This window comes from Orcinus orca, chromosome 10, assembly GCF_937001465.1.
Source record: "Orcinus orca chromosome 10, mOrcOrc1.1, whole genome shotgun sequence".
Taxonomy (NCBI): domain Eukaryota; kingdom Metazoa; phylum Chordata; class Mammalia; order Artiodactyla; family Delphinidae; genus Orcinus; species Orcinus orca.
In genome coordinates, this window is record NC_064568.1 from 82,276,247 (window position 1) to 82,300,318 (window position 24,072).

Below are 24,072 nucleotides of genomic sequence, written 5' to 3' on the forward strand. Positions count from 1 at the left end.
ACAGCTCAGACGTGAGGTTCGCAGCAGGCCGAAGAGGAGGAAGAAGGGGCCGTGGGAGCAGAGTGGGTGGTTATTGCCTCAGTGAGGGCTCTGAGGGTCCCACTGGAAGAGGCAGGGGGGATCTGGGCTTGGGCAGGGGCTCTGGAATGCAGCCCCCTTCACTGCTGCTGCCGCTGCTGCTGCTGCTGTGTTGGTCAGTCGTCCAGACCAGAGGTGAGGCGTGGGGTGGGAGAAGTGAGGGGACCCACCTTCCTTAGGAGGATGTCCAGTGGGCTGGGGACAGAGGGTCAATCTGCATGCTTTGAAGCGACACTGGATGGAGAAGATTCTCACGCCCCAAATGGGGCTGCCGGCAGGGAGAGACAACTCTGCCCCTGCAGCTACACAGACCCAGGCTATGGGCCCTGTGCCAGGGATGGTGACGGTAGGGGGGATGGGCGAGAAGGTGCCCACCCCCAGGGAGAACAAAGTGGGCCCTGGAACTGGGGGACACCGTGCTCTTACAGTCACGTTTAGGAGGAAGAGAGGGAAAAGAGGGACCACCTGCTAGGGGAAGAGATGAGAGGGAACAGGAGATGGAGACATTGGAAGGTCAAGGGCCCACAAAGTCCCTTTCCTGGTCCAGCTGTCCCCACCCGCCGATAGCTCAATGCTGGGCCCTTCCGGGAGGAAATCCCTTCAATGTTTCAGCCATTCACCTCCCAGGAGTCCCCTCCGCGCCCCCCTCCTTATTCCTGTTGTCTTGCTTCCGAGGGATGGAGCCTGAGGCTAGACTTGGGAGGCCAGAGAATAAACAGGAAAGGAGGGGTGGGGATTAGTAGCTGAGAGGCCTGGGATCTGGGGGGCTGGGAGTGAGCACCACGTGGGGGGTAGGAACAAGAGTATCAAGGCAATGGTGGGGTTCAGAGCACCTGTGCGGGGCTGCTGCAGGCAGGTCCCTCCGGAGCGTCCAGGGGAGGAAAAGTGGAGCGTAATGCTACCTGCTCCCATCTCATCCTCATCTCCATCTCTAGGGCTGCAGTGCGGGAGTTTCCCAGAACCCTGTGCCAATGGAGGCACCTGCCTGAGCCTATCTCAGGGGCAAGGGACCTGCCAGTGAGTGTACCTTGTGGGAGTGGGAGACTGGGAAGGGGAGTAGGGGAGGGGACGGGGAGAAATGGGAAGGAAGGAGAAAGGGAGGAGGTGAAGCAGATGAAGGGAGACAAATGAAAGCAAAGGAGGGAGGGAGGAGAGAAAGCAGAGGGCCAGGAAGTAAGCTCTCCTGTCTCCTCCCCTGCCCAGGTGTGCCCCTGGCTTCCTGGGTGAGACATGCCAGTTTCCGGACCCCTGCCAGGGTGCCCAGCTCTGCCAGAATGGAGGCAGCTGCCAAGCCCTGCTTCCCACCCTTCCCAGCCCCCCCAGCCCTCCCTCTCCCTCGGCCCCCAGCTTCCTCTGCACCTGCCCCTCTGGCTTCACTGGTGAGAGATGCCAGGCCCAGCTCAAGGACCCCTGTTCCTCCTTCTGTTCCAAAATGGGCCGCTGCCACGTCCAGGCCTCGGGCCGCCCACAGTGCTCCTGCATGCCGGGATGGACAGGTGAGCACTGATGGGGGTGGCGAGGAAGGGGGACAGGCAGGGGCAACGGGCTGGGCTGTGGGGTAGGAAAGATGGAAATAGAGCCTGAGAGACTGCGAGCCCTTTGAGGAGAGAGGCCGAGAGAATCAACAAGCCAATTCTTGGTGAACCATTTACCCAAGATTGACATTTCACCGACAGGATAGTACCGGTCGCTAAGATGTTGAGGTGTTTCCAAGCCAGCTGGTAAATAGCTACTGCCTCAGCCCCCTTCGCACACCAACCTGACCCCTCTCCCAGCCCCTCAACCTCCCCTCGGTCCACTAGCTAGAGGGTTAATGCCTAGCACAGCAGGGGACTTCCAGGACTCTGCATTCTGAGCACCTGAATGGCTTCTATTCTGAGTGGCGGGAGCCCACACTGTCACCCGGCAAGACTGCAGTGGTGGGCGGTGTGACGGGACGTGGGTGCAGCCCTGGAGCGAGAGAGCAGGACACACGATGGGCAGGGTGTGCTACCATGAGGAAGTGGTCAGGGGTGCCTGGACAGAGCTGCGAGGCCCTGGACGGAAAGGTTCCACAACACCTCACCAGGATGGGGAGGGCTGGACCAGGCAGCAAAGGCCACGAGGTCAGAGAGCGCTTGGGATGTGGGTGCATCCAGGAGGGGGTGGACTGGAGACAAAGATTCTCAAACTTAGGTAGGCATAGCAGTCACCTGGAAAGCCTTAAAAACACCGATGCCCTGTCCCAGAGAGCCTGCCCTGGTGCATCTGGGGTGGGCCCAGGACATGGAGATGTCTTAACTGACGAGGAAATTCTGAGGCAACGGGGCCTGAGACCGGGTGTGAGAGACCAGCGTATGTGACAAGAAGGATGATCAGTGGCAACTTGCCACGCCTTGTACTTCAGAGTAGGGGCTCCGGGCGGCCCCCTCCTCGGGTCCATTGCCAGCTCTGCCACTGACTAGACATGTGACCTTGCATAAGATATTTAAGCTGTCTGGGTCCTCGGTGGTCAGCCGATGTCCACACTTCATAAGGTTGTTGTCGGGAAGAAAGGGGGCGATGCTCAGGAAGTGCTTACTTAGCTCAGTACCAGCGCCACCGCCGCCAGCGCCACCATTCCCACTGGTGCACACGGCTGTGAAGTGAGTCTCTTTATCGTTACCCGGACCATTACACCCACCTGAAGATCAGGAAATCAGGATAAGAGAGGCAAGATGACTGCCCGAGGGCACACAGCTGGCGGGGGGCAAGGCAAGGGGCTAAGTCTCCTGCTTGCAGAGGCTGCATGCTTTCTAATTCGCCACCAAGGTCACCACTAAAGGAACCCTCCGTCCCAGATTTTCCCAAGCAGGGCTGATTCACAATACTCCCACCAAGAGCTACATGCTCAGTTTTCAGCTTGAAAAATGTGGTCACTCCAGATATAACCCTCCCAAAGAATGATAAAAGTGAGGGTGATGGAATAGGGCAGAGAGGGTATGGGAGGGAAGGGAAGAAAATATGGAAATTCAACACAGAGATAATCCAGAGTGAGAGCTGGGTCATCTCAGAGGAGCTGGAATTTGTGCGGTGCTAGGAAAATGCCCCCCCGTCCTCTGCCTCAGGTGAGCGCTGCCAGCTCCGGGACTTCTGCTCAGCCAACCCCTGCGTCAACGGAGGGGTGTGTCTGGCCACATACCCCCAGATCCAGTGCCGCTGCCCACCTGGCTTCGAGGGCCATGCCTGCGAACGCGATGTCAACGAGTGTTTCCTGGACCCAGGACCCTGCCCCAAGGGCACCTCCTGCCATAACACCCTGGGGTCCTTCCAGTGCCTCTGCCCTGCTGGGTGGGGGGGTCCACGCTGTGAGCTCCGGCCAGGACCCTGCCCCCCCAGGGGCTGTCCCAGTGGGGGCACCTGTCAAGTGGTTCCAGGGAGAGACTCCACCTTCCACCTCTGCCTGTGTTCCCCAGGTGTGTCCTCGCAGGGGTCTCTCTGCAGCCCCTCTCTCTGGGCACGGAGGTTGTCTCCCATGGGTCCCCTTCCCTCAGCTGATCGCATGACCCTGTCAGGTTTCACAGGCCCAAGCTGTGAGGTGAATCCAGATGACTGTGTCGGGCACCAGTGTCAGAACGGGGGCACCTGTCAGGATGGGCTGGGCACCTACACGTGCCTCTGCCCAGAGGCCTGGGCAGGTGAGTCGTTTCGGCCAAGCTGATAGCACCAGTGGCCCAGTGGAGCCCTGCTCCCCACTCCTCACAGGGCCCCCAGCTCCAGCACCTGTCCCCTTCCCCCTGGCAGGCTGGGATTGCTCTGAAGATGTGGACGAATGTGAGGCTCAGGGTCCCCCTCGCTGCAGAAACGGGGGTACCTGCCAGAACTCAGCTGGCGGCTTCCATTGTGTGTGTGTGAGCGGCTGGGGGGGCACGGGCTGCGAGGAGAACCTGGACGACTGTGTTGCCGCCACCTGTGCCCCAGGTTCCACCTGCATCGACCGTGTGGGCTCCTTCTCCTGCCTCTGCCCACCTGGCCGCACAGGTGTGACACAGGGTACAGGGAGGCGGGAGGTGGAGATGGTACGTGACAGAAGCACCAGGAGGGCAGCTGGGAGCTTCAAGCGGCCTCTGAGAGCCTCGCCTCCACCCTGCCCTCCAGGCCTCCTGTGCCACATGGAGGACATGTGTCTGAGCCAGCCGTGCCACCGGGAAGCCCAGTGCAACACCAACCCCCTGAGGGGCTCCACATTCTGCGTGTGTCAGCCTGGCTACACGGGGCCCACTTGCCACCAGGACCTGGACGAGTGTCAGATGGGTGAGGCACCTCCACATGAGACCCTCTCTGAGCCCCCAGACAGCCTCTGCACTGAGGAGGAAAACAGGCCAATTGTTTTCCAAATTAAAAATATAAACATCTTGGGGATTCCCTGGCGGTCCAGTGGTTAGGACCTCGCACTTTCACTGCCAAGGGCCTGGGTTCGATCCCTGGTTGGGAAACTAAGATCCCGCAAGCCACACGGTGGCCATGTAAATAAGTAAACATCTCTTTTTCCTGAATTTGCCCATTTTTGGCATCTCTGCCTTACACAGTCTTCTCACCAATCCTCAGTCCTCGAGGCCCCATTTAGTCCTCCTCCATTTTAAAGCCACAATCCCTTTCCCCACTTTGATCTCATCAGCCACAAACAGGGTCCCCACACCTTCCCTGCCACTCTGGCCTCCTCGCCCTTCCACCACTGACCCCTGCAGACCCCCGGATCTTCTCTCCTCCTAGCCCAGCAAGGCCCCAGTCCCTGTGAACACGGCGGCTCCTGCCTCAACACGCCCGGCTCCTTTGACTGCCTCTGTCCCCCTGGCTACACGGGATCCCGCTGCGAGGCCGATCACAATGAGTGCCTGTCGCAGCCCTGCCACCCTGGCAGCACCTGCCTGGACTTGCTCGCCACCTTCCAGTGCCTCTGCCCACCAGGTACCAGCTGAGTGGGCCCTCAAGTAGAGGAGACGGGAGACTAATCCCGAACCCATTGGGCGTGACCCCTGTAGAGCACAGATAGCCTCAGGCCGGTCGGGGTCAGACAGCAAAGAATGCTTCTCCTCCTCTCCTCACCCCCCAGATGAAAACTCTGGGAAACTGACGGGCCCTGGGATAAGGACTGCCACAGATGGTAGTGAGGCTGTGCACTGCTCAACTCTGCATTCATTTCATAGACACCGCAGGGTACACAAACTGGTCCACTGTACACAGAGGCCCATCAAGGGAGAGCAGAGCAGCAGTGAACAAACTTTTCATGCTGCAGCCTCTGCTTATGCCAACCCAGAATGCTCATCCTAATCACAGAACCTCTTCCCTGTAGAGATTGAAAGCAAACCTTTAAAATCCCAAAGGGTCGGGCTTCCCTGGTGGCGCAGTGGTTGAGAGTCCGCCTGCCGATGCAGCGGACACGGGTTCATTCCCCGGTGTGGGAAGATCCCACATACCGCGGAGCGGCTGGGCCCGTGTGCCGTGGCCGCTGAGCCTGCGCGTCCGGAGCCTGTGCTCCGCAACGGGAGAGGCCACAACAGTGAGAGGCCCGCGTACCGCAAAAAAAAAAAAAATCCCAAAGGGTCTGTGTGCTTGAATTTGGTACAATGGGAAAGGAATGCTGCAAGGCTGCACCTACCTACAAGTTAGTTTTAAGGGGGGTAAACATCTCCCCAGGGAGACAGTGAGCGAGCCAATATCAGGGAGCTGAATAAAACCAGGAAAATAACAGCTTACTTTGTGCCTGAGCGTCTTACATGCATTATCTAATCTTTACAATAACCTATGAAGTCAGCATTGTTACTATGCCCATTTTATAAATGAAACTGAGGCACAGAGAGGTTAAGTGACTTGTTGAAGGTTGCCCAACTAGTAAGTGGCAGAGCCAGGATTCAACCCCAGAGCTTTGATAGTTTTACCCACTATACTACACAGCTTTCCTAAGCTGAGAAGCATCCAAAGAAAAATGCTGAGAAAACTATCCACTAATCCAAGGGACAAGGTTGTAGATCTCAAGGAGCTTCAGAGGCAGGTTCCCCAGGCAAGAAGAGGGAGGCAGCCGAGGTCCAGCTTCAGTTCAGGGTGAGACAGTGGAGACCGGGAGGAGGTCGAAGAAGCAGGACAAGTATGGCAGTGACACAGGTCCCCAGACGCCCTTCAAATCCCCACCTTGGGGATGCCTGGTCTCCCTGGCACAGAGGTCTGCCCAGGTAGAACAAGAGGAGTGAACCACCTCCAAGCAGATGCCCATTTGTCACATTGGTACCTCGAGGACCTCCAGGCTGATCAGTCCTCCCGGGTGAGCCCTGCCTTCTCTGCACAGAGGAATGGCCCCAAAAGGCACTTGCCCAGAGCCCTCCCACATGTCCCGGCAGGTGCCCTGCTCCCTGAGCTTTCACACCTGAGGGGATAGAGCCAAACACAGCAGAGTAGCAGGGCCTCGGGTTCATCTCTCCAACCCACGCGCAGACGGCCCCCTGGGAGAGGCTGCCTGCTGGGGCACAGGGCAGGTCAGGGACAGGGCTGGTTCTAGAACCCAGGCCTCCTGGACAGAAGGGGTGAGCAGCTAAGGCAAGGCTGGCCTGGCTGAGCCTCGCCCTTGACCCCTCCTCAGGCTTAGAAGGGCGGCTCTGTGAGGTAGAGACAGACGAGTGCGCCTCTGCCCCTTGCCTGAACCAGGCTGACTGCCACGACCTGCTCAATGGCTTCCGGTGCGTCTGCCGGCCCGGTGAGTGCAGATTCCACTCCACGGTTCCAGCCTAGCAATCGCCCGTGGCCTCTTGAAGCTCTCTCGGGCCAGACCGAGGAGCGCCCCATTTCTCCAACTCCTTCTCTCTTCTCCAAACTCTCTTCTGTTACGTCCTCCAAATCTTCCCCTGCTTACTCGCCCACCCTCATCTCTGTCCTGCCAAGTCACCCAAATATCCCTCCTCTCCAGCCCTCCTGCAGAGTCCTCTGTACTCTCCCCCTGCATGCCGGGGGTCCCCGGCTGGTCTTGGCACTGTTCGCCACAGATGCAGGGAAAGTCGCCCCAGGCCTTCCTTCTCCAGCTTCACGGGACATCCCTCTATTCCCTGTTACGATAATAACTGATGTTTATTGAATATTTACTCTAAGCCAGGCACTTGGCTATGTACTTTTCAGGCATTATCTCATTTAATTCTCTCAGTGGTACCATGAGTAGTTTATATTATCATTTCCCTTTTACGGGGGAATAAAGTGGAGCCTAGAGAGGTTGGGTAGCTTGCCCAAAGTCACACGGCTGGCAGGTGGCTGTTTCACCTTTATGCATCACCCTCCTGTCATCTCCACCTGTCCCAGGTGTCTTCTCTGGAAGTCCTCCAGGTTCACCTTTCCTAGCAAGGGAAAGGACCAGGACCTGTATTTATTCTTTTGATAAAATATATTTTCAGCATTAGTACACATATCCAGTTATGCCTTATTTATATAAAGACTAAAGTTACCAAGTTGTGCTCTATTTTGTCCTGATATCCAAATCACTATTTGAGAAGCTCCCATATTGGTGCCTTCATTATATAATGACACATTAGACAAAACCCCAAACCAAACCATTTGAAACAAGATTCTCTCCCTTGCAATTTGTAGCAATGTTATTGCTGTATTTGTAAAGAGAAGCCTAAATACCAGTGTTAACTCCTAATTTCTTGTTTGAATCCATGAAATCATGCCTGTAAAGCTCAAACATTTGTAACAAACTCCCTCATAGATCTAGAGAAAGTCAAGAAAAGAAAAAAAAAAAGACCTTGGTCATCTCTCCCCTCTCACTCCCAACCCCACCAGGATTCACTGGCCCCCGGTGTGAGGAGGACATCAACGAGTGCAGAAGCTCTCCCTGCGCCAACGGTGGGCAGTGCCAGGACCAGCCTGGATCCTTCCATTGCAAGTGTCTCCCAGGTAAACTGGGGCTCAAACTCTGGAGGTGAGAGTGAGGGCAGGCGCAGACTTCCGTGCAGGTCCCTGACCCTCCTGCTGTGCCATAGGCTTTGAAGGCCCACGCTGTCAGGCGGAGGTGGACGAGTGTCTGAGTGGCCCATGCCCCACTGGAGCCAGCTGCCTTGACCTCCCAGGAGCTTTCCTTTGCCTCTGCCCATCTGGCTTTACAGGTCAGCAGGGGAGGCATTGGAAAGAACTGGAGGGGTATTTGGGGTAACTGGAGTCCATTTGGGGTACAGTAGAGGTCACTGATGGGCATTTGAGCATTGGGATGTGAGAACAGAATGAGAATGGAATCCCTTAAATTTATGCAGTGCAAAACCTGCACAACCGTACAGGAGCTGAGGGTGAGTGTTACTGTAGGACCCACATCAGGCCCAACATGAGTGGCATGACTGGGGAACAGGAGCAGAGGATGAGGTTCAAAGGCAAGCCATTCATCTGCTTATTTAGCAAACATTTATTAAGTGTCTACTACACCAGACACAGACACTAAGTTGAGCAAGAGTTGCTATCCTCAAGTGGATTTAAATCTACTGTAGAGAGACCAACAAGTTGATTATGGCCCAGAGACATGCTCTGAGAGAGGAATGCACAGGATCCTATAGGAACACAAAGGACTGGCCAACCCAGACTAGAGATGAGAAAAGATGGCTGAACGGAGTCTTAAAGACTGAGTAGGAGTTTGTCAAGACAGAATGCTAGGCAGCGCATTTTAACTGCAGATAACAGCATGTGCAAAGGCACGGAGGGAAGAAAAGCACACCCCGCTTAAGGGAGTGTAGGACATCCAGATCTTAGGCTACAATGGGGCGAAGGTCAGAAACATAGCAATTGTAGGAAGGCCATGGCATGCAGGACCCCACGTGGCATTCTGAAGAAGTTGGTATCCTGAGGCATTAGGGATCCACTGAAGGACAGGTCCATGAAGAGTGAGCAAGTCATGCATAAGAAGCGGCCTTTGGCCCCATCAAGGACAGGGAGGGACTCTGTTTTCTCTCTGACCAATCTCCCCACCCCAGGTCATCTCTGTGAAATTCCCCTGTGTGCCCCCAACCTGTGCCAGCCCAAGCAAAGATGCCAGGATCCGGAGGAAGAGGCCCACTGCCTCTGCCCCAGTGGAAGCCCTGGCTGTGCCCCAGCTGAAGACAACTGCACCTGCCACCATGGGCACTGCCAGAGGTAACATCTTCCAGGCCCTCCCCATTCATAGTCTCCTCTGGATCCTCCTCAGCTAAGGCAGGAGAAAAGAGCCAGTGAGGGGTGAGTCTGTAGGAAATGACCAATGGGGAATGGGAAGAAGATGGCAAAGTTCTGAGACCACAACCAATGAGAGGGTTTGACTGGTGAGTGTTATCCAATGAGGGGAGAGTTCATAAATAAAGAGGGAAACAGAGGACTAGGGAGGTCAAAGCAGAAAGAAGAGTATTAAATCCCAGGACCAATTCATCTCATCATTCATTAGACAAATATTTATTGAGCATCTACTATGTGTGGATACATTTCCAGGCATTGGGGGAGCAACACAGAACAAAAGAGACAAGGTATTTACTCTCATAGAGCTTTGGTTCTAATGAGGAAAGACAGACAACAAACAAGTTATAGAAGGGATGGATGAATAGATAGATAGATAGATAGATAGATAGATAGATAGATAGATAGATAGATCTAGTTGGAGAAAATGAGTGGGGCAGGTAGGGCAGAAGGGGGACAATGCTGAGAGCAAAGACGCTGAGAAAGGGGCCAGAGTCCCAGGGCCAAAAAAGAAGAAGTCGTAGGGGTCTGACCAACGGGGAAGGGAGAAGAGAAAACCCCCCTTTCTTTTTATGACCAGATCCTCGTGTGTGTGTGATGTGGGTTGGACAGGACCGGAGTGTGACACAGAGCTGGGGGGTTGCGTCTCCACACCCTGTGCCCACGGAGGGACCTGCCACCCCCAACCCTTTGGCTTCAACTGCACCTGCCCCGCAGGTTACACAGGTGAGGTGCTCCCTAAACCATATATACCCTGGGCTGACCACCATCTAAATCAAGGGCAAGGCCAGTGGAGACATGTGTCCAAAGGGCTCTGGCTCTCAGTCACCACCAAGAAGAACTGGGCAGGGGCTGGGACTTCCCTGGTTGCCCAGTGGTTAAGACTCCACACTTCCACTGCAGGGGGTGCAGGTTCCCTCCCTGGTCAGGGAACTCAGATCCCACATGCCCCACGGTGCGGAAAAAAAAAAAAAAAAGAACTGGGCATGGGCTTCAGAGGGCACGGGTGACGTAAGAGGTGGTGAGAAAAGAAAAGAGGTTGGGGGACGGGGGTGAGGAAGGGAAGGAAAGGGAAGAGCAGGAAAAGAAGAGAAAAGGAGGTTTCCCTTTCTCAGACCCCACCCGCTTCCCTCAGGGCCCACTTGCAGCGAGGAGGTGACAGCTTGTCACTCAGGGCCCTGTCTCAACGGTGGTTCCTGTAGCCCCAGCCCTGGGGGCTACTCCTGCACCTGCCCTCTGAGCCACACCGGGCTCCGCTGCCAGACCAGCATTGACCACTGTGCCTCTGGTGAGTGCCCACCATGCCCTGGGTCTGGGCCACAGGAGGATGGAGAAACTGGTCAGGGTATGTTTGTACCACATTTAAAAAAAAATTAACTGGACACAGTGAGCCATTGTTTGGGTGGGGAAGTTGCGGGGGGCGGGGGGGTGCCCCGTGTGTGGTGTGACTGAGGCCACAGGCCAGGTTACAGGCAAGGAACCCAACCCCTCACAGCCTCCTCTCTCCAGCACCGTGCCTCAATGGGGGCACCTGTGTGAACAGGCCCAGCACCTACTCCTGCCTCTGCACCACGGGCTTCCAGGGCCTACGCTGCGAGGGAAGGATCCGTCCCAGCTGTGCGGACAGGTGAGCAGGGCACAGAGACCCCTGGAGGGAGGGAGGGAGGGAGGGAGGGAGCCCTCGCCACCCTTCCTCTCCATCTCCTCTGGGGCGCTATGCTGCCTCTCATCCCACGTCCCACATCCTTTCACTCTGCCTTCCCTCCTACTTTCCCATCTCCCCAGTGGTTGCCTGCCACCACATCACACACTCCCTCCCCTTGCTGCCCTGGCCTTCCTCCTACTGTGCCCTCTCTCTTTCTTATCCAGCCCCTGTAGGAACAGGGCAACCTGCCAAGACGGCCCTCAGGGTCCCCACTGCCTCTGTCCCCCTGGCTACACAGGAGGCAGCTGCCAGGTGAGGGGCACTGAGCCAGGTGTGCTGAGGAGGGAGGGGCAGGAGAGCTCTAGTGAGAGGGCCTCGGGTATTAAAAGGTGGCAGCAGGGAAGCTTAGGAGGGGTATCCATGTGAAAGGAGGTGTGGAAGTCTAGGAGTTGAGGTCTAACTTGAGATTTGTATGGTTCACTGAAAGGATTTCTGATCCCAGCGACTGTTCTGGGATGTGGGTATCCAAGGAATCCAGGGAGGGTGACCTAGTCCCAGACCATTCAGGAGAGAGTTTTCAGGGTAAGGGATTTTGAGACACTGGCAGGGGACCATCTCTAGGCCTGGGAACCTGGTGTTCTTTCCTGCCTCACGCTCCCTCCTAACCCTCAGATGCTGATCGACTCATGCGCTCAGAAGCCCTGTCCACACAATTCCCACTGCCTCCAGACTGGGCCCTCCTTCCAGTGCCTGTGCCTCCAGGGATGGACTGGGCCTCTCTGCAACCTACCGCTGTCCTCCTGCCAGAAGGCTGCTCTGAGCCAAGGTACTGACCCAAGGACCGACTATGGGGCAGATGAAGAGCAAAAGAGTGTCCTCCTCTACCCCACCCCTAAGGACATCCACACACAGCATTTGGACAAACAGTGGACCAAGAGTCAAAGCAACACAGACAACCAGTTATTGATGCTGCAGCTCAACACCCAGGACAGCCTAACACAACTCAACTCCCAGCACCACGTTCAACACAACACAAGAAACACCACCCAGCCCAGTCAACCAGACTCCAGTTTAACACAATCACCAGGGACATAACCCAGTGATCCAGTGTGGAACAACTCAGCACTGTCTTTACCATCATAACTCAACTAGAGTGAACCACGCTTAACCAGCTACACTCAACACACTTCGCCATGCCCCACTCACTTGGATGTTGTGCCAACCCCTGGGTAAAAGAATACCGTTCTTGTTCAAATAAGTTTTGTTATGAGAAGCACTTAGGAAAGAGACCATTGTGAGGTTAGGGGATGGCTGATGGGAATCACTGTGAGAGAACATCAGAGGATGCAAAACCCAGGGGATGGACTTAGACCATTAGTTAAGCCACTTCAGGTGTCCCCACCTGAAGTTTCTCTTGAGTTCTTTCTTGCTTGAGACATTTAAAGCCAAGAATATAGTTGCTTATAATGCCCTGATAAGCCAAAGAAGAGATATTTCTCTCCATTCTGACAAAACAGGCAGGAGGAGGAACTTGATTTTTTTTTTTAAGTTGGGGTATAGTTGATTTACAATGTTGTGTTAGTTTCAGGTGTACAGCAAAGTGAATCAGTTATACATATACATATAGCCACTCTTTTTTAGATTCTTTTCCCGTATAGGCCATTACAGAGTATTGAGTAGAGCTCCCTGTGCTATACAATAGGTCCTTATTAGTTATCAATTTTTTAAAATTAATTAATTTATTTATTATTTACTTTTGGGTGCATTGAGTCTTTGTTGCTGCATGCAGGCTTTCTCTAGTTGCGGTGAGCGGGGGCTGCTCTTTGTTGCGGTGCGTGGGCTTCTCATTGTGGTGGTTTCTCTTGTTGTGGACCACGGGCTCTAGGCGCACGGGCTTCAGTAGTTGTGGCACGTGGGCTTCCGTAGTTGTGGCACGCGGGCTCAGTAATTGTGGCTCGTGGGCTCTAGAGTGCAGGCTCCGCAATTGCGGCCCACAGGCTTAGTGGCTCCATGGCATGTGGGATCTTCCCGGACCAGGGCTCGAACCCGTGTCCCCTGCACTGGTAGGCGGATTCTTAACCACTGTGCCACCAGGGAAGCCCTAGTTATCTATTTTATATAGAGTAGTGTGTATATGTCAGTCCCAGTCTCCCAGTTTATCCCTCCCCCACTTACCCCCTCGTAACCATAAGTTTGTCTTCTACATCTGTAAATCTATTTCCATTTTGTAGATAAGTTCATTTGTACCCTTTTCTTTACATTCCACATATAAGCAATATCATACGATATTTGTCTTTCTCTGTCTGACTTACTTCACTCAGTATGACAATCTCTAGGTCCATCCATGTCGGGAACTTGATGCTTTAATCTCTTCAGGGTCAAGAGTTACTGACTCCTCAGGCCCCGAGTGGCCTCCACCCACCCCAGGAATGTCAGTGGCCCCTCCATGGACCTCTCTGCTCATTGTCTGGAGCCCCTGAGCATCCTTCCACCCCACCTAGCTTTATCGATCCCTGTGTGTCTCTCTTCCCAGGCACAGAAGTCTCTTCCGTGTGCCAGAATGGAGGCATCTGCATCGACAGCGGCCCCTCCCATTTCTGCCACTGTCCCCCTGGATTCCAAGGCAGTATATGCCAGGAGAGGGTGAACCCCTGTGAGTCCAGGCCCTGCCAGCACGGGGCCACCTGCATGGCCCAACCTAATGGTTATTTCTGCCAGGTGAGAGGGTCTAGAGGAGGTGGGGGAAGACAAATTTGGGCTGGATGTGGGAAACAGCAGTCATGGGGCAGAAAGGGGAGGGGGAGAGGGCATTTTCTTTTCATTCACCCCACACATCCAACCAACCACCAAGTCAGGTTATTTTACCTCCTGAATATTTCTCAACTCTGTCCTTGCCCCTTCACCCTCATCCCACTGCCTTAGTCCAGGGTTTCGTTGCATTCCGCCCGGACGCCTGCATCAGCCTCCTAAGTGTCACCCCTGCCTCCACACTTGTCCTCCTAAAGGTTCAGCCTCTACTCCACCACTAGGGTGCTCCGTTGAAAATATTAAGCTGGCCTGTCACTCTCCTGCTTAAAACCCTTCAGTGGCTGCCCACCTCTTTTGCAGTGAAGTCCCAAGCCCGGCACGACCCAGCCCTGCCTGCCTCTCAGGCCTCACCTCTCTCCGCCAACCCCTAACCCTGCTCCAGCAACACAAAACTGCAGCTGACTTCCCTACACCCCAGACAGGCTCTCTGGGGGCTTTCCTCACCCCTCTTCCACTGGATGGTGCCCAGGAGGCGTCTGCCTCAGGGGAATGTCCCTAACTTCTCTCCAGACTGGGTCAGGGCCTTACCTTGGTGGTTCAGGTCACTGAGCAGGACGGGAAGGCAAAGCTGGGACTCAAGTCCAAGCAGCCTGATCCCTGTACTCACAAACACGAGACTGGATAGAAGGCATGATCCTTTAACCACCCTCTTTCTTTAACCTTTTTTTTTTTTTTTTTTTTTTTTTTTTTGTGCGGTACGCGGGCCTCTCACTGTTGTGGCCTCTCCCGTTGCGGAGCACAGGCTCCGGACGCGCAGCCTCAGCGGCCATGGCTCACGGGCCCAGCCGCTCCGCGGCATGTGGGATCTGCCCGGACCGGGGCACGAACCCGCATCCCCTGCATCGGCAGGCGGACTCCCAACCACTGCGCCACCAGGGAAGCCCTTTCTTTAACTTTTAGATTTTATTTTTTAACTTTTTATTACGAGCGTTTTCAAACATACACAAAAGCAGCGTACTGATCAGTAGTGAACCCCCATGTACCCATTACTCAGCTCTATTTCCTCTTTCATGAAACTCCTTCCTCCAGAAATTTCCAAACACGACCCCCGTCTGCTTCTTCCGGCTCTCTGGCCATTCCTCGGATGCTTTGTGAATCCCTTTTCCTCCATTTTTCTGAAGCCTTCCTGGTACTCCATTCTTGCATACTCTCCTTCCTCCTGCAAGAACTTGGCACATGATACAGACCTCATCAATGACTCTTCTCTCACTAGCAAAATGATATGAGATAATCAGAAAATGGTTAAGGTCATCAGTTATGGAGTCACAGACGCATTGAATCCCAGCTCTGCCACCTACCAACTGTGTGGCTTGTGCAAGTCACTCATCTTTCAAGGAATCAGTTTCCTTTTCTGCAAAGTGAGACTCAAATGAGATGATCCATAAAGAGGATTGTTAGGAGGGTTTTATGAAGTTATGTATATAAATTGCAATCAGTGCTAGCTGTCTCTCCTCTGGTTGACTGAGAATTTCATAGACGCAGGGATGAGTTCTAATTTTCTCTATGTTCCTAGAGCCTGAAAAGGTGCCTGGCACAAAACAAAGCAGGCGTTCAATAAATGGTTATAAATTAATTAAGCATGAGCGAACCCAGTGGGTGTGTGGCTGGGGGAAGAAGGATTTTTCAAAATCGGAGCTATATCTATTGGCAATGAATCAAAGAGATTGTTTGGGACTGGGAAGTGGTTAAGTTGCGTATTATCAAATAATTGTGTATCACGTGGAGTTGAGGTACAAGGGTTAAGCTACACGTGGCTGTGATGGACGGTGAGCTGAGTGATGCTCTGAGTTGGAAGGTGGGGTGCTGGCAAACTACCTGGAGCTGGGTCCCCCAGAGTGCCAGGATGGGCTCATTTACTGGTTCCCTGTCTGACCCCCTTTGCCTACAAGTGTACACCAGGCTACAGTGGACAGAACTGCTCAAAGGAACCTGACGCTTGTCAATCCCAGCCCTGTCACAACCATGGAACGTGCACCCCCAAACCTGGAGGCTTCCACTGTGCCTGCCCTCCAGGCTTTGTGGGGCTGCGCTGTGAGGGGGACGTGGATGAATGTCTGGACCAGCCCTGTAACCCCACAGGCACTGCAGCCTGCCACTCTCTGGCCAATGCCTTCTACTGCCAGTGTCTGCCTGGACACACAGGTAAGGTCTGAGAGAGGGGGTATGAGCATTTCTGGGCACAGCTGAGTTGACCATGGAAACCCAGACAATCCCCACCCATGAGGCAGCCTAGTCACCTGGTCCATCCCCCTGCCTCTAAACCCCACACCAGAGAACGTGCCCACCACTCCTTTGCCTGTGCGGCTAGTGCTGGGCTGTCTCCCAGGAATGAGCTAGCAAGGAGGCAGCGACTGAAACAGAGTGTTATGTTTAACCCCACCCCTGCCACAGGCCAGTGGTGTGAAGTGGAGCTAGACCCCTGCCAGAGCCAGCCCTGCTCCCACGGAGGGTCTTGTGAGGCCACAGCAGGACCACCCCCAGGATTCACCTGCCACTGCCCCCAGGTGAGAGACCACAAAGCTGCTTTCTCTGTTGCCCCCAACGCTGACGTAAGGTGAGAATGCCTGAGCCGGGAACCTGGGGGAGCACTGGAGTGGCAACTATTGGAGAAAGCCATCTCATGTCCACAGTGGTAAGTGGCTCTCAGCAGCAGTCGTGGGGAAAGGCAGGATCAGGTGGTAGCATGAATGGAACTTTCAGAAACCACGGGCACTGCCTAAGGGAAGGTCCCCAAGGCCAGCTGGGTGAGCTTGGATAAGTTCTTTTAACTCCGTGTGTGTATTTGTTTATAGACCTCAGATGCATAAAAGTGGGTTAATCTTAAGCCTTGGTTCATGATACACTAACATACAAACTAACATTAGTTTAGGTACTGCCTTCTTTTAATTATCCTTACAAGATAAAACCCATGAACCTAAAACAAGAATTATAATATTAATAATAACTTTCATGTACTTATGTCCTCCTGTATCCTGTTCCCCTTCCAGAGGAAGAGAAAGTACATAATCCTATCTCCAAGGATCAAGATAATATAGTATTAGTTCAATTACTATTACTCTGTTAACAGTTTCGTCTTCCAGGACTCACATCATGATGACAGTTCACCCATGTTTTGTTTTGTTTTGTTTTTAAATTGGTATATAGCTGAGTTACAATGCTGTGTTAGCTTCAGGTATACAGCAAAGTGATTCAGTTATACATGTACATAGATTCATTCTTTCACCCACGTTCTTGCGAACAGCTGTGTTTCATCCATTCTCCCCACTATGCAATATGTCACTGTGTGGAAAAAAAAGGGGGGGGGACATGGTTTCCACTACTGTAAAATGATGAATTTGATGTTCTCTGAGGCCCCTTCCAGATATGAGAATCTAGGACCCTCTGAGTTATCTTAATGCAGGGGTTAGCTTAAGGGGAGGTGGGGAGAATACTACAAGGTCCTTCCCCCAATCTCTCTCCTCCTCTCCGCAGGGTTTTGAAGGCCCCACCTGCAGCCACAGAGCCCCCTCCTGCGGTCTCCATCACTGCCACCACGGTGGCCTGTGTCTGCCCTCCCACAAGCCTGGATTCCCACCCCGCTGTGCCTGCCTCAATGGCTATGGGGGCCCTGACTGCCTGACCCCACCCGTCCCTCCAGGCTGTGGCCCTCCTTCTCCATGCCTACACAATGGCAGCTGCTCAGAGACCCCTGGGCTGGGGGGCCCAGGCTTTCGATGCTCCTGCCCTCCCAGCTCTCCAGGGCCCCGGTGTCAGAGGCCTGGAGCAAAGGGATGTGAGGGCAGAAGTGGAGATGGGGCCTGCGACGCTGGCTGCAGCGGCCCAGGAGGAAATTGGGATGGTGGGGACTGCTCCCTGGGGGTCCCAGACCCCTGGAAGGGCTGCCCCTCCCATTCTCGGTGCTGGCTTCTCTTCCGGGATGGGCAGTGCCATCCACAGTGTGACTCTGAAGAGTGTTTGTTTGACGGCTATGACTGTGAGACTCCTCTAGCCTGCATGTGAGTCTGAAACCCTGAAGGGCTGGGCGGGGGCAGGGTGAGGGTAGAAGGAAGGACATAGATATCTCTTGAGTTACAGCATGACCACAGCCTCAAGCTTCAGGGAGTTTCCACCCTAATAACCATTGCTAATTAGGGGTATAAGACGCTAGACTCCAACCCAGAGGAATGGGGCAGCATGAATATTTAATGTGGGGACCAAGAAAGAGGGCACTGCCTCTTTCAGAGCTACCCTCTGAGAGCTGTGGGATCTCTGGCCTCAAGCTTCTCTAAGCCCTGTTGCCATGGAGTATCTCCCCTAGCAACCAGCATCCCTGAGGGAAAAGGGCTTCACTTCAGGGAGACAGGAGTTTGGGAGGGTAGAGAGTGGGGACAGTGTTAGGAAATAAAGGTGTCAGTAGACATTAGGGTGTCTGGACTACCTACCATCCGGGGTCTAAGCCCATTACTCCAGAGCTGCCCCCACTTAGCAACTAGAGCCCTAGAGGCTGTGGAGTATCAGGAATCCTCTCTGGGATGAGGAAGTCAGGTTTCTTTGGGGGTCCTGAGTCCCCGTCTCCTCAACCCACAGTCCAGTCTATGACCAGTACTGCCGTGATCACTTCCACAATGGACACTGTGAGAAGGGCTGCAACACTGCAGAATGTGGCTGGGATGGGGGCGACTGCAGGCCCGAAGACGGGGATTCGGAGTGGGGGCCCTCCCTGGCCCTGCTGGTGGTGCTGAGCCCCTCAACCCTGGACCAGCAGCTGCTTGCCCTGGCCCGGGTGCTGTCCCTGACTCTGAGGGTAGGGCTTTGGGTAAGGAAAGATAGTGATGGCAGGAACATGGTGTACCCCTATCCTGGAGCCCAGGCCGAAGAGGAGCTAGGAGGAGCCCCAGACCCCTCTCACCATGAGAGAGCAACCCCTCAAACACAGCCTACAGGCAAGGAGACGGACTCCCTCAGCACTGGGTAAGAAGGCTGGGAGGCGGGGAAGAGGGGGCAGACATTAGTTTTTAACCAGCAGAGGGAAGGGAAGCAGGGACCAACCGAGGGGTCTCTGAGGTGCCTTCCCCGCAGGTTTGTGGTGGTGATGGATGTGGACTTGTCCCGCTGTGGCCCCGACCATCCTGCATCCCGCTGTCCCTGGGACCCTGGGCTCCTGCTCCGCTTCCTTGCTGCGATGGCCGCAGTGGGGGCCCTGGAGCCCCTACTGCCAGGACCCCTGCTGGCTGCCCACCCTCGTGCAGGCACCGGTAGGTGGCCCCGTCATTTCCCCTGACTTTGCTCCCAGGCCAGCTTTCACGCCAGCAACCAGCAATGAAGTCAAATGAAACAGAAGCACTGGAACCCCAAATGTTCTTTGTGGAGACTTACCTTTGTTAACGTTCTTCTCCAGCTAGATCTCCTCATGGCCCATTTGCTCTGCAATCTCCTTTACTTCCCTCAGTACTTTATTCTAACCTCTATCACAGACCGCCCACAAACCTTGGGTTCTGGTCTATTCTACTAAGCCGAGAGTATCCAACCATCCCCGTATCAAACAGTTCATAGCACATGAGAGAATAATAGCTCTTATACACCACTTACTACGTGCCAGGCCTTGCTCTAAGCATTTTACAGTATTAACTTATTTAATCCTCCCAACGACCCCTATGAGGCAAGTACTGTTATTATTCCCATTTTACAGTTGAGGAAACTGAGGCAAAAAGAGGTTACTGCACTTGTCCAAAGGTCTCACCAGAGTACCCAGCCTCACCAGGAATGGCCTCTTTTTCTGACTGTGTCTCTTCCACCAGAGCCCCCCGCCAACCAGCTTCCCTGGCCTGTACTGTGCTCGCCGGTGGCCGGGGTGCTTCTCCTGGCCCTCGGGGCTCTTCTCGTCCTCCAGCTCATCCGCCGGAAGCGCCGAGAGCATGGGGCCCTCTGGCTGCCCCCTGGGTTCACTCGAAGGTCTCAGACTCAGCCAGTTCCCCGCCGACGCCGGCCCCCGCTGGGCGAGGACAGCATCGGCCTCAAGTGAGAGTGAGAAAGAACTGGGGCTCAGGGAGGGGACTCTTTCCTGTGGAGATATTTATGATCAGAAGCAATAAGAGATGCTATGCAGAAGTTGAAGACACAGGAAGGGGAGAGGGGTGGGAAGACTGCTGGAAATCTTAGGGACCCTGAAGGCCCTCTACCCACCCATCCCCTTCCAGGGCACTGAAACCAGAGGCAGAAGTTGATGAGGATGGAGTTGTGATGTGCTCGGGCCCCAAGGAAGGAGAAGAGGCGGACCAGGTGGAAAGCACTGGGGCAGGAATGGTCCTAAAGTGACAGAGGGGTTGAAGGGACAAGTCAACCTTCCTTCACTGATCCTTGCTTGTCCTGATCCCCAAGGCTGAAGAAATGGCCTCACCCTCCAAGTGCCAGCTCTGGCCTCTGAGTAGTGACTGTCAGGAGCTCCCCCAGGCAGCCATGCTGACTCCTCCCCAGGATTCTGAGATGGATGTCCCTGATGTGGACACCCGTGGACCTGGTATGTGAGCCACCCCAGACCAAGAAAATGAAAACTCCCTTTGACCCTTTTAGAATCAGAAAGTCCTCTGATATCAGAACTGGAGAAACTAATATTAGAGTGAGTGCTTCCAACAGCCATTCTCAAAGTGTGGTCCCAGGACAGAAGAATCAGCATCACCAGGGAAATTGTTAGAAATATAAATTCTCAGGTTCCACTCCAGAGCTACTGATTCAGAAATTCAAAATATTGGGGAATCTGTGTTTTAACAAGCCCTGCAGGTGAGTCTGATCCAGGACTCAAGTTTGAGAATCACTGCCCTAGAATGTTAGAGTATTAAGGCCTGATGCTTCCTTTTACAGATGAGGAAACCAAAGCCCCGAGAAAAACAAAGTAGAAAGTCACTTGACTAAAGCCACACAAAATCAAGAACCCAAGCTGGGCTTCCTGACACCTCAAGCTGTGATTCTCCCTGAGCCTCCATGTTCTCCCCCTTCTCCAGTTGTCTCCCATTCTTCATGTCTCTCACCCACAGATGGGGTGACACCCCTGATGTCAGCAGTCTGCTGTGGGGGAGTGGAGTCCAGGACCTATCAGGAGACATGGCTGGGAAGCCCTGAGCCCTGGGAACCTCTGCTGGGTGGAGGGGCCTGTCCCCAGGTTCACACCGTGGGCACTGGGGAGACTCCCCTGCACCTGGCTGCTCGATTCTCCCGGCCAACCGCTGCCCGCCGCCTCCTTGAGGCAGGAGCCAACCCCAACCAGCCAGACCGGGCAGGGCGCACCCCGCTTCACACCGCTGTGGCCGCTGATGCTCAGGAGGTTTGCCAGGTCAGTGCACACTGGGGCTGCTAAAGGAAACGGGGCAAACTTGCAAGTAAGGCTGGGCAATAGCATCCTCTGGGTTTGGCAGAGAGGAAGGTGATGTGAGACTGGGGACTGAAAGAGAAACAAGAACAGATGGATGAATATGGATTCGGAGGTGCTTAACAGTGTGAGGGACCTTAGCTAGCAGTCCAGATATACCAGGGGTCACTGGCCCTCTCTGCCGCCCCACCCCCACCCCGCCCCAGCTCTTACTCCGCAGCAGACAGACTGCAATAGATGCGCGGACAGAGGATGGGACCACAGCCCTGATGCTGGCCGCCAGGCTAGCTGTTGAGGACCTGGTTGAAGAACTGATTGCAGCCCAAGCAGATGTGGGGGCCAGAGATAAATGGGGTATGGATCTGGGGAAGTTGATGTTGCGCTATCAAGAAGTTGAGCAAATGGGGTGTGAGATAAGATGCAAAAAAGGGGGGTTAGCAGAGGGACCAACTGGAAGCTGGGGCATTCCCTCCCACCCTGCTGTCAAGGTGGTAAATCTGCACAGTACGGTGGCAGTAGGCAGCAAGTGAGTCTTCCCTCATCATCCTCAAACACACACACACACACACACACACACACACACACACACACTACCCTAGTCCACTGGGAACTAGGATGGCGGAAGAGTGAGAAGGGAGGGGGTCTCGTGGGAGGGACGTGGTCTGCCGGTCCCATTGACCCCAGAACAATGCCCCATTGTCCCTCCCGCGCGCCGGTGACGTCACTGGGGCAACGCTTCCTGCAAGCCGGCGGTCACCCGGGCAACGCTTCCGCCTTTGAGGGACCCGGCGGGCTGAATAGCCCTTCCCCCAAGTCCAGAATCCGTGGGAAACAGGAACCCAGGCGTCGGGCCCCCAGCCTCGGGGTAACAACCTCTCACGTGGTGCCCTAGGAAAAACCGCGCTGCACTGGGCCGCCGCCGTGAACAACGCCCGGGCCGCCCGCTCCCTTCTCCAGGCCGGAGCCGATAAAGACGCACTGGACGGCAGGGTTAGACCGGGTAGCGGGCCCCCAACAATAAAGCTGACGCGGGAGAGGTGCAAAGCGCCGGAACTCTGAAAAACCTGAAGGGGGAGGGACCACCAGTCAAGTAGGAGGGCCAGTCCTGTGGGCGCGGCCTTCCCTGACCGCCCCCGCTGGCTGTTTCCTCCCGGGCAGGAGCAGACGCCGCTGTTCCTGGCGGCCCGAGAAGGAGCCATGGAGGTAGCCCAGCTGCTGCTGGGGCTGGGAGCCGCCCGAGAGCTGCGGGACCAAGCCGGGCTAGCGCCCGGGGACATCGCACGCCAGCGCAACCACTGGGATCTGCTGACGCTGCTGGAAGGGGCGGGACCACCAGAGGCTCGTCACAAAGCGACGCCGGGCCGCGGCGCCGGCGCCTTGCAGCGCGCGCGGACTGCATCAGGAAGCGTGCCCCCGCGTGGGGGCGGGGCTCAGCCGCGCTGCCGGACGCTGTCAGCCGGAGCCTATCCTCAAGCCCGGACTTTGTCCGTAGACTTGGCCGCCCATGGGGGCGGGGCCTATTCCCACTGCCGAAGCCTATCGAAAGGAGCAGGAGAAGGCCCGCCCCTCCGCGGCCGTAGGTTTTCTGCAGGCATGCGCGGGCCTCCGTCCAACCCTGCAATAGTGCGAGGAAGATCCGGGGTCGCGGCCGGGAGCGGGGGTGTGGCCTCGGCTGTTGACTGGCCCTGCGATTGGGTGGCTCTAGGAGCCTGCGGCCCCGCCTCCAACACTCCAATCCCGCCTCCTTGCCTCACTCCGTCCCCTGAGCGGGGATCCCCTCAAGTTGCATGGGGTCCCCCAGCCCACCAAGTAATACCCTTAAATGCGGGAGGCGAGGGTGAGAAATAAAAGGCTGCATGTCAGGGAGGGATTCTAAAAGAGAGTACTCATTAAATGACAAGCAGTATGGAAGGCCTCCAGATTTTAAGATCCTTGAGCCTCCAAAGTGAGGGGTCATGAGTGTAGTGTCTCTCCCAAAATGGTGTATGCCACATCGTCTTCCACGTGGAGAAACTGCAGCCCTGGAAAGAGGGTTCGGGGTGCTGGGATGAAGCAGGCCCAGCCTCTCTCACAGAAAATAAGGATGAGGTGTTACAGGAGGATGGAGTGGAATGGGAGAAGTACCCCTGAACCAAGAACTGCAGACAGATAGAATGTAAGATGTTCTTTCCTGTATACTGTTTCCAAAGGGAGCCTCTATCGCCTGTAACCCCCACTACCCACAAACGGCTGACAGATATTTATTGAGCACCTCCTGTGTGCCAGGCACTGTGTAGGCACAGAAGGCAGGGCCAAGGGTCACTCCAGCTGATGACTCCTTGCATTCTCCCCACCTCACCCCACCCCCAAACAAACCATTGCAGGGATGAAGTGCCACTCTTCTAGCCGCCACTATAGCTAAGAACTCCAAATCTGTCACCCCATAATAAAGCTGATTTGAAGTGTTACCGTCTTTTGGAGGGGTTGGGGAATGGAAAAAACACGAAGTTGACTGCAGAGTGTTTTCAGAATTCTGTGCCCTAGGTTCAACATTTGGATGGAAGCTTTGAGTATAGTTTTAAGAGCAGGAATGAGTAGATTTGGGGTCCTATGTTAATTTAGGGTATCATCTAAAGGCAAGAGTCTCTAGTAGCCCGATGAGAAACCACACACACACACTAAACCATGCATACCCTTTGTCCCTCTTCCAAGGGCATTCTTTTATAGCCACTTGGGAGATTCCTGAGGCCTCATGTAGAGGGAGATGGAGAGAGCACCTCAAACTTTAACCACCATTCAGCAATATGGTTATACCTCTTTCATGGCGATAGACCTGAGACACGGAGACATGAAGCATATTGAAAACGAATAATTACCATTTATGAGCATTCACTATGTGTCAAATGCTTTATCACATTTGATCCTCATATCAACGCTATTAAAAAAAAACCTCCATTTTACTCCTTCAGAAACTGAGGCACAGAGATTGTATTTGCCCAAGATTGCAAAGCACTAAGTGGCAGAACCTGACCTC

The 24,072-nt window shown here is 54.6% G+C and overlaps 1 protein-coding gene across 1 annotated transcript; it reads left to right on the top strand.

The window, feature by feature from the left end:
- On the top strand, window positions 1–23,506 carry NOTCH4 (notch receptor 4). Its single transcript, XM_004286538.3, has 30 exons — window positions 1–213; window positions 1,014–1,095; window positions 1,282–1,574; window positions 3,165–3,512; window positions 3,612–3,734; window positions 3,841–4,077; window positions 4,195–4,350; window positions 4,810–5,004; window positions 6,671–6,784; window positions 7,858–7,971; window positions 8,058–8,180; window positions 9,033–9,192; window positions 9,845–9,990; window positions 10,400–10,552; window positions 10,774–10,891; window positions 11,134–11,221; window positions 11,582–11,735; window positions 13,443–13,627; window positions 15,607–15,859; window positions 16,109–16,221; window positions 17,189–17,712; window positions 18,284–18,667; window positions 18,776–18,951; window positions 19,495–19,714; window positions 19,894–19,975; window positions 20,075–20,213; window positions 20,728–21,023; window positions 21,266–21,413; window positions 21,952–22,049; window positions 22,218–23,506. The coding sequence occupies exons 1-30, from the start codon at window positions 147–149 to the stop codon at window positions 22,905–22,907; spliced, it is 5,979 nt and encodes a 1,992-aa protein (XP_004286586.2). The 5' UTR covers window positions 1–146; the 3' UTR covers window positions 22,908–23,506.
- The last annotated feature ends 566 nt before the right edge of the window (window positions 23,507–24,072 follow it).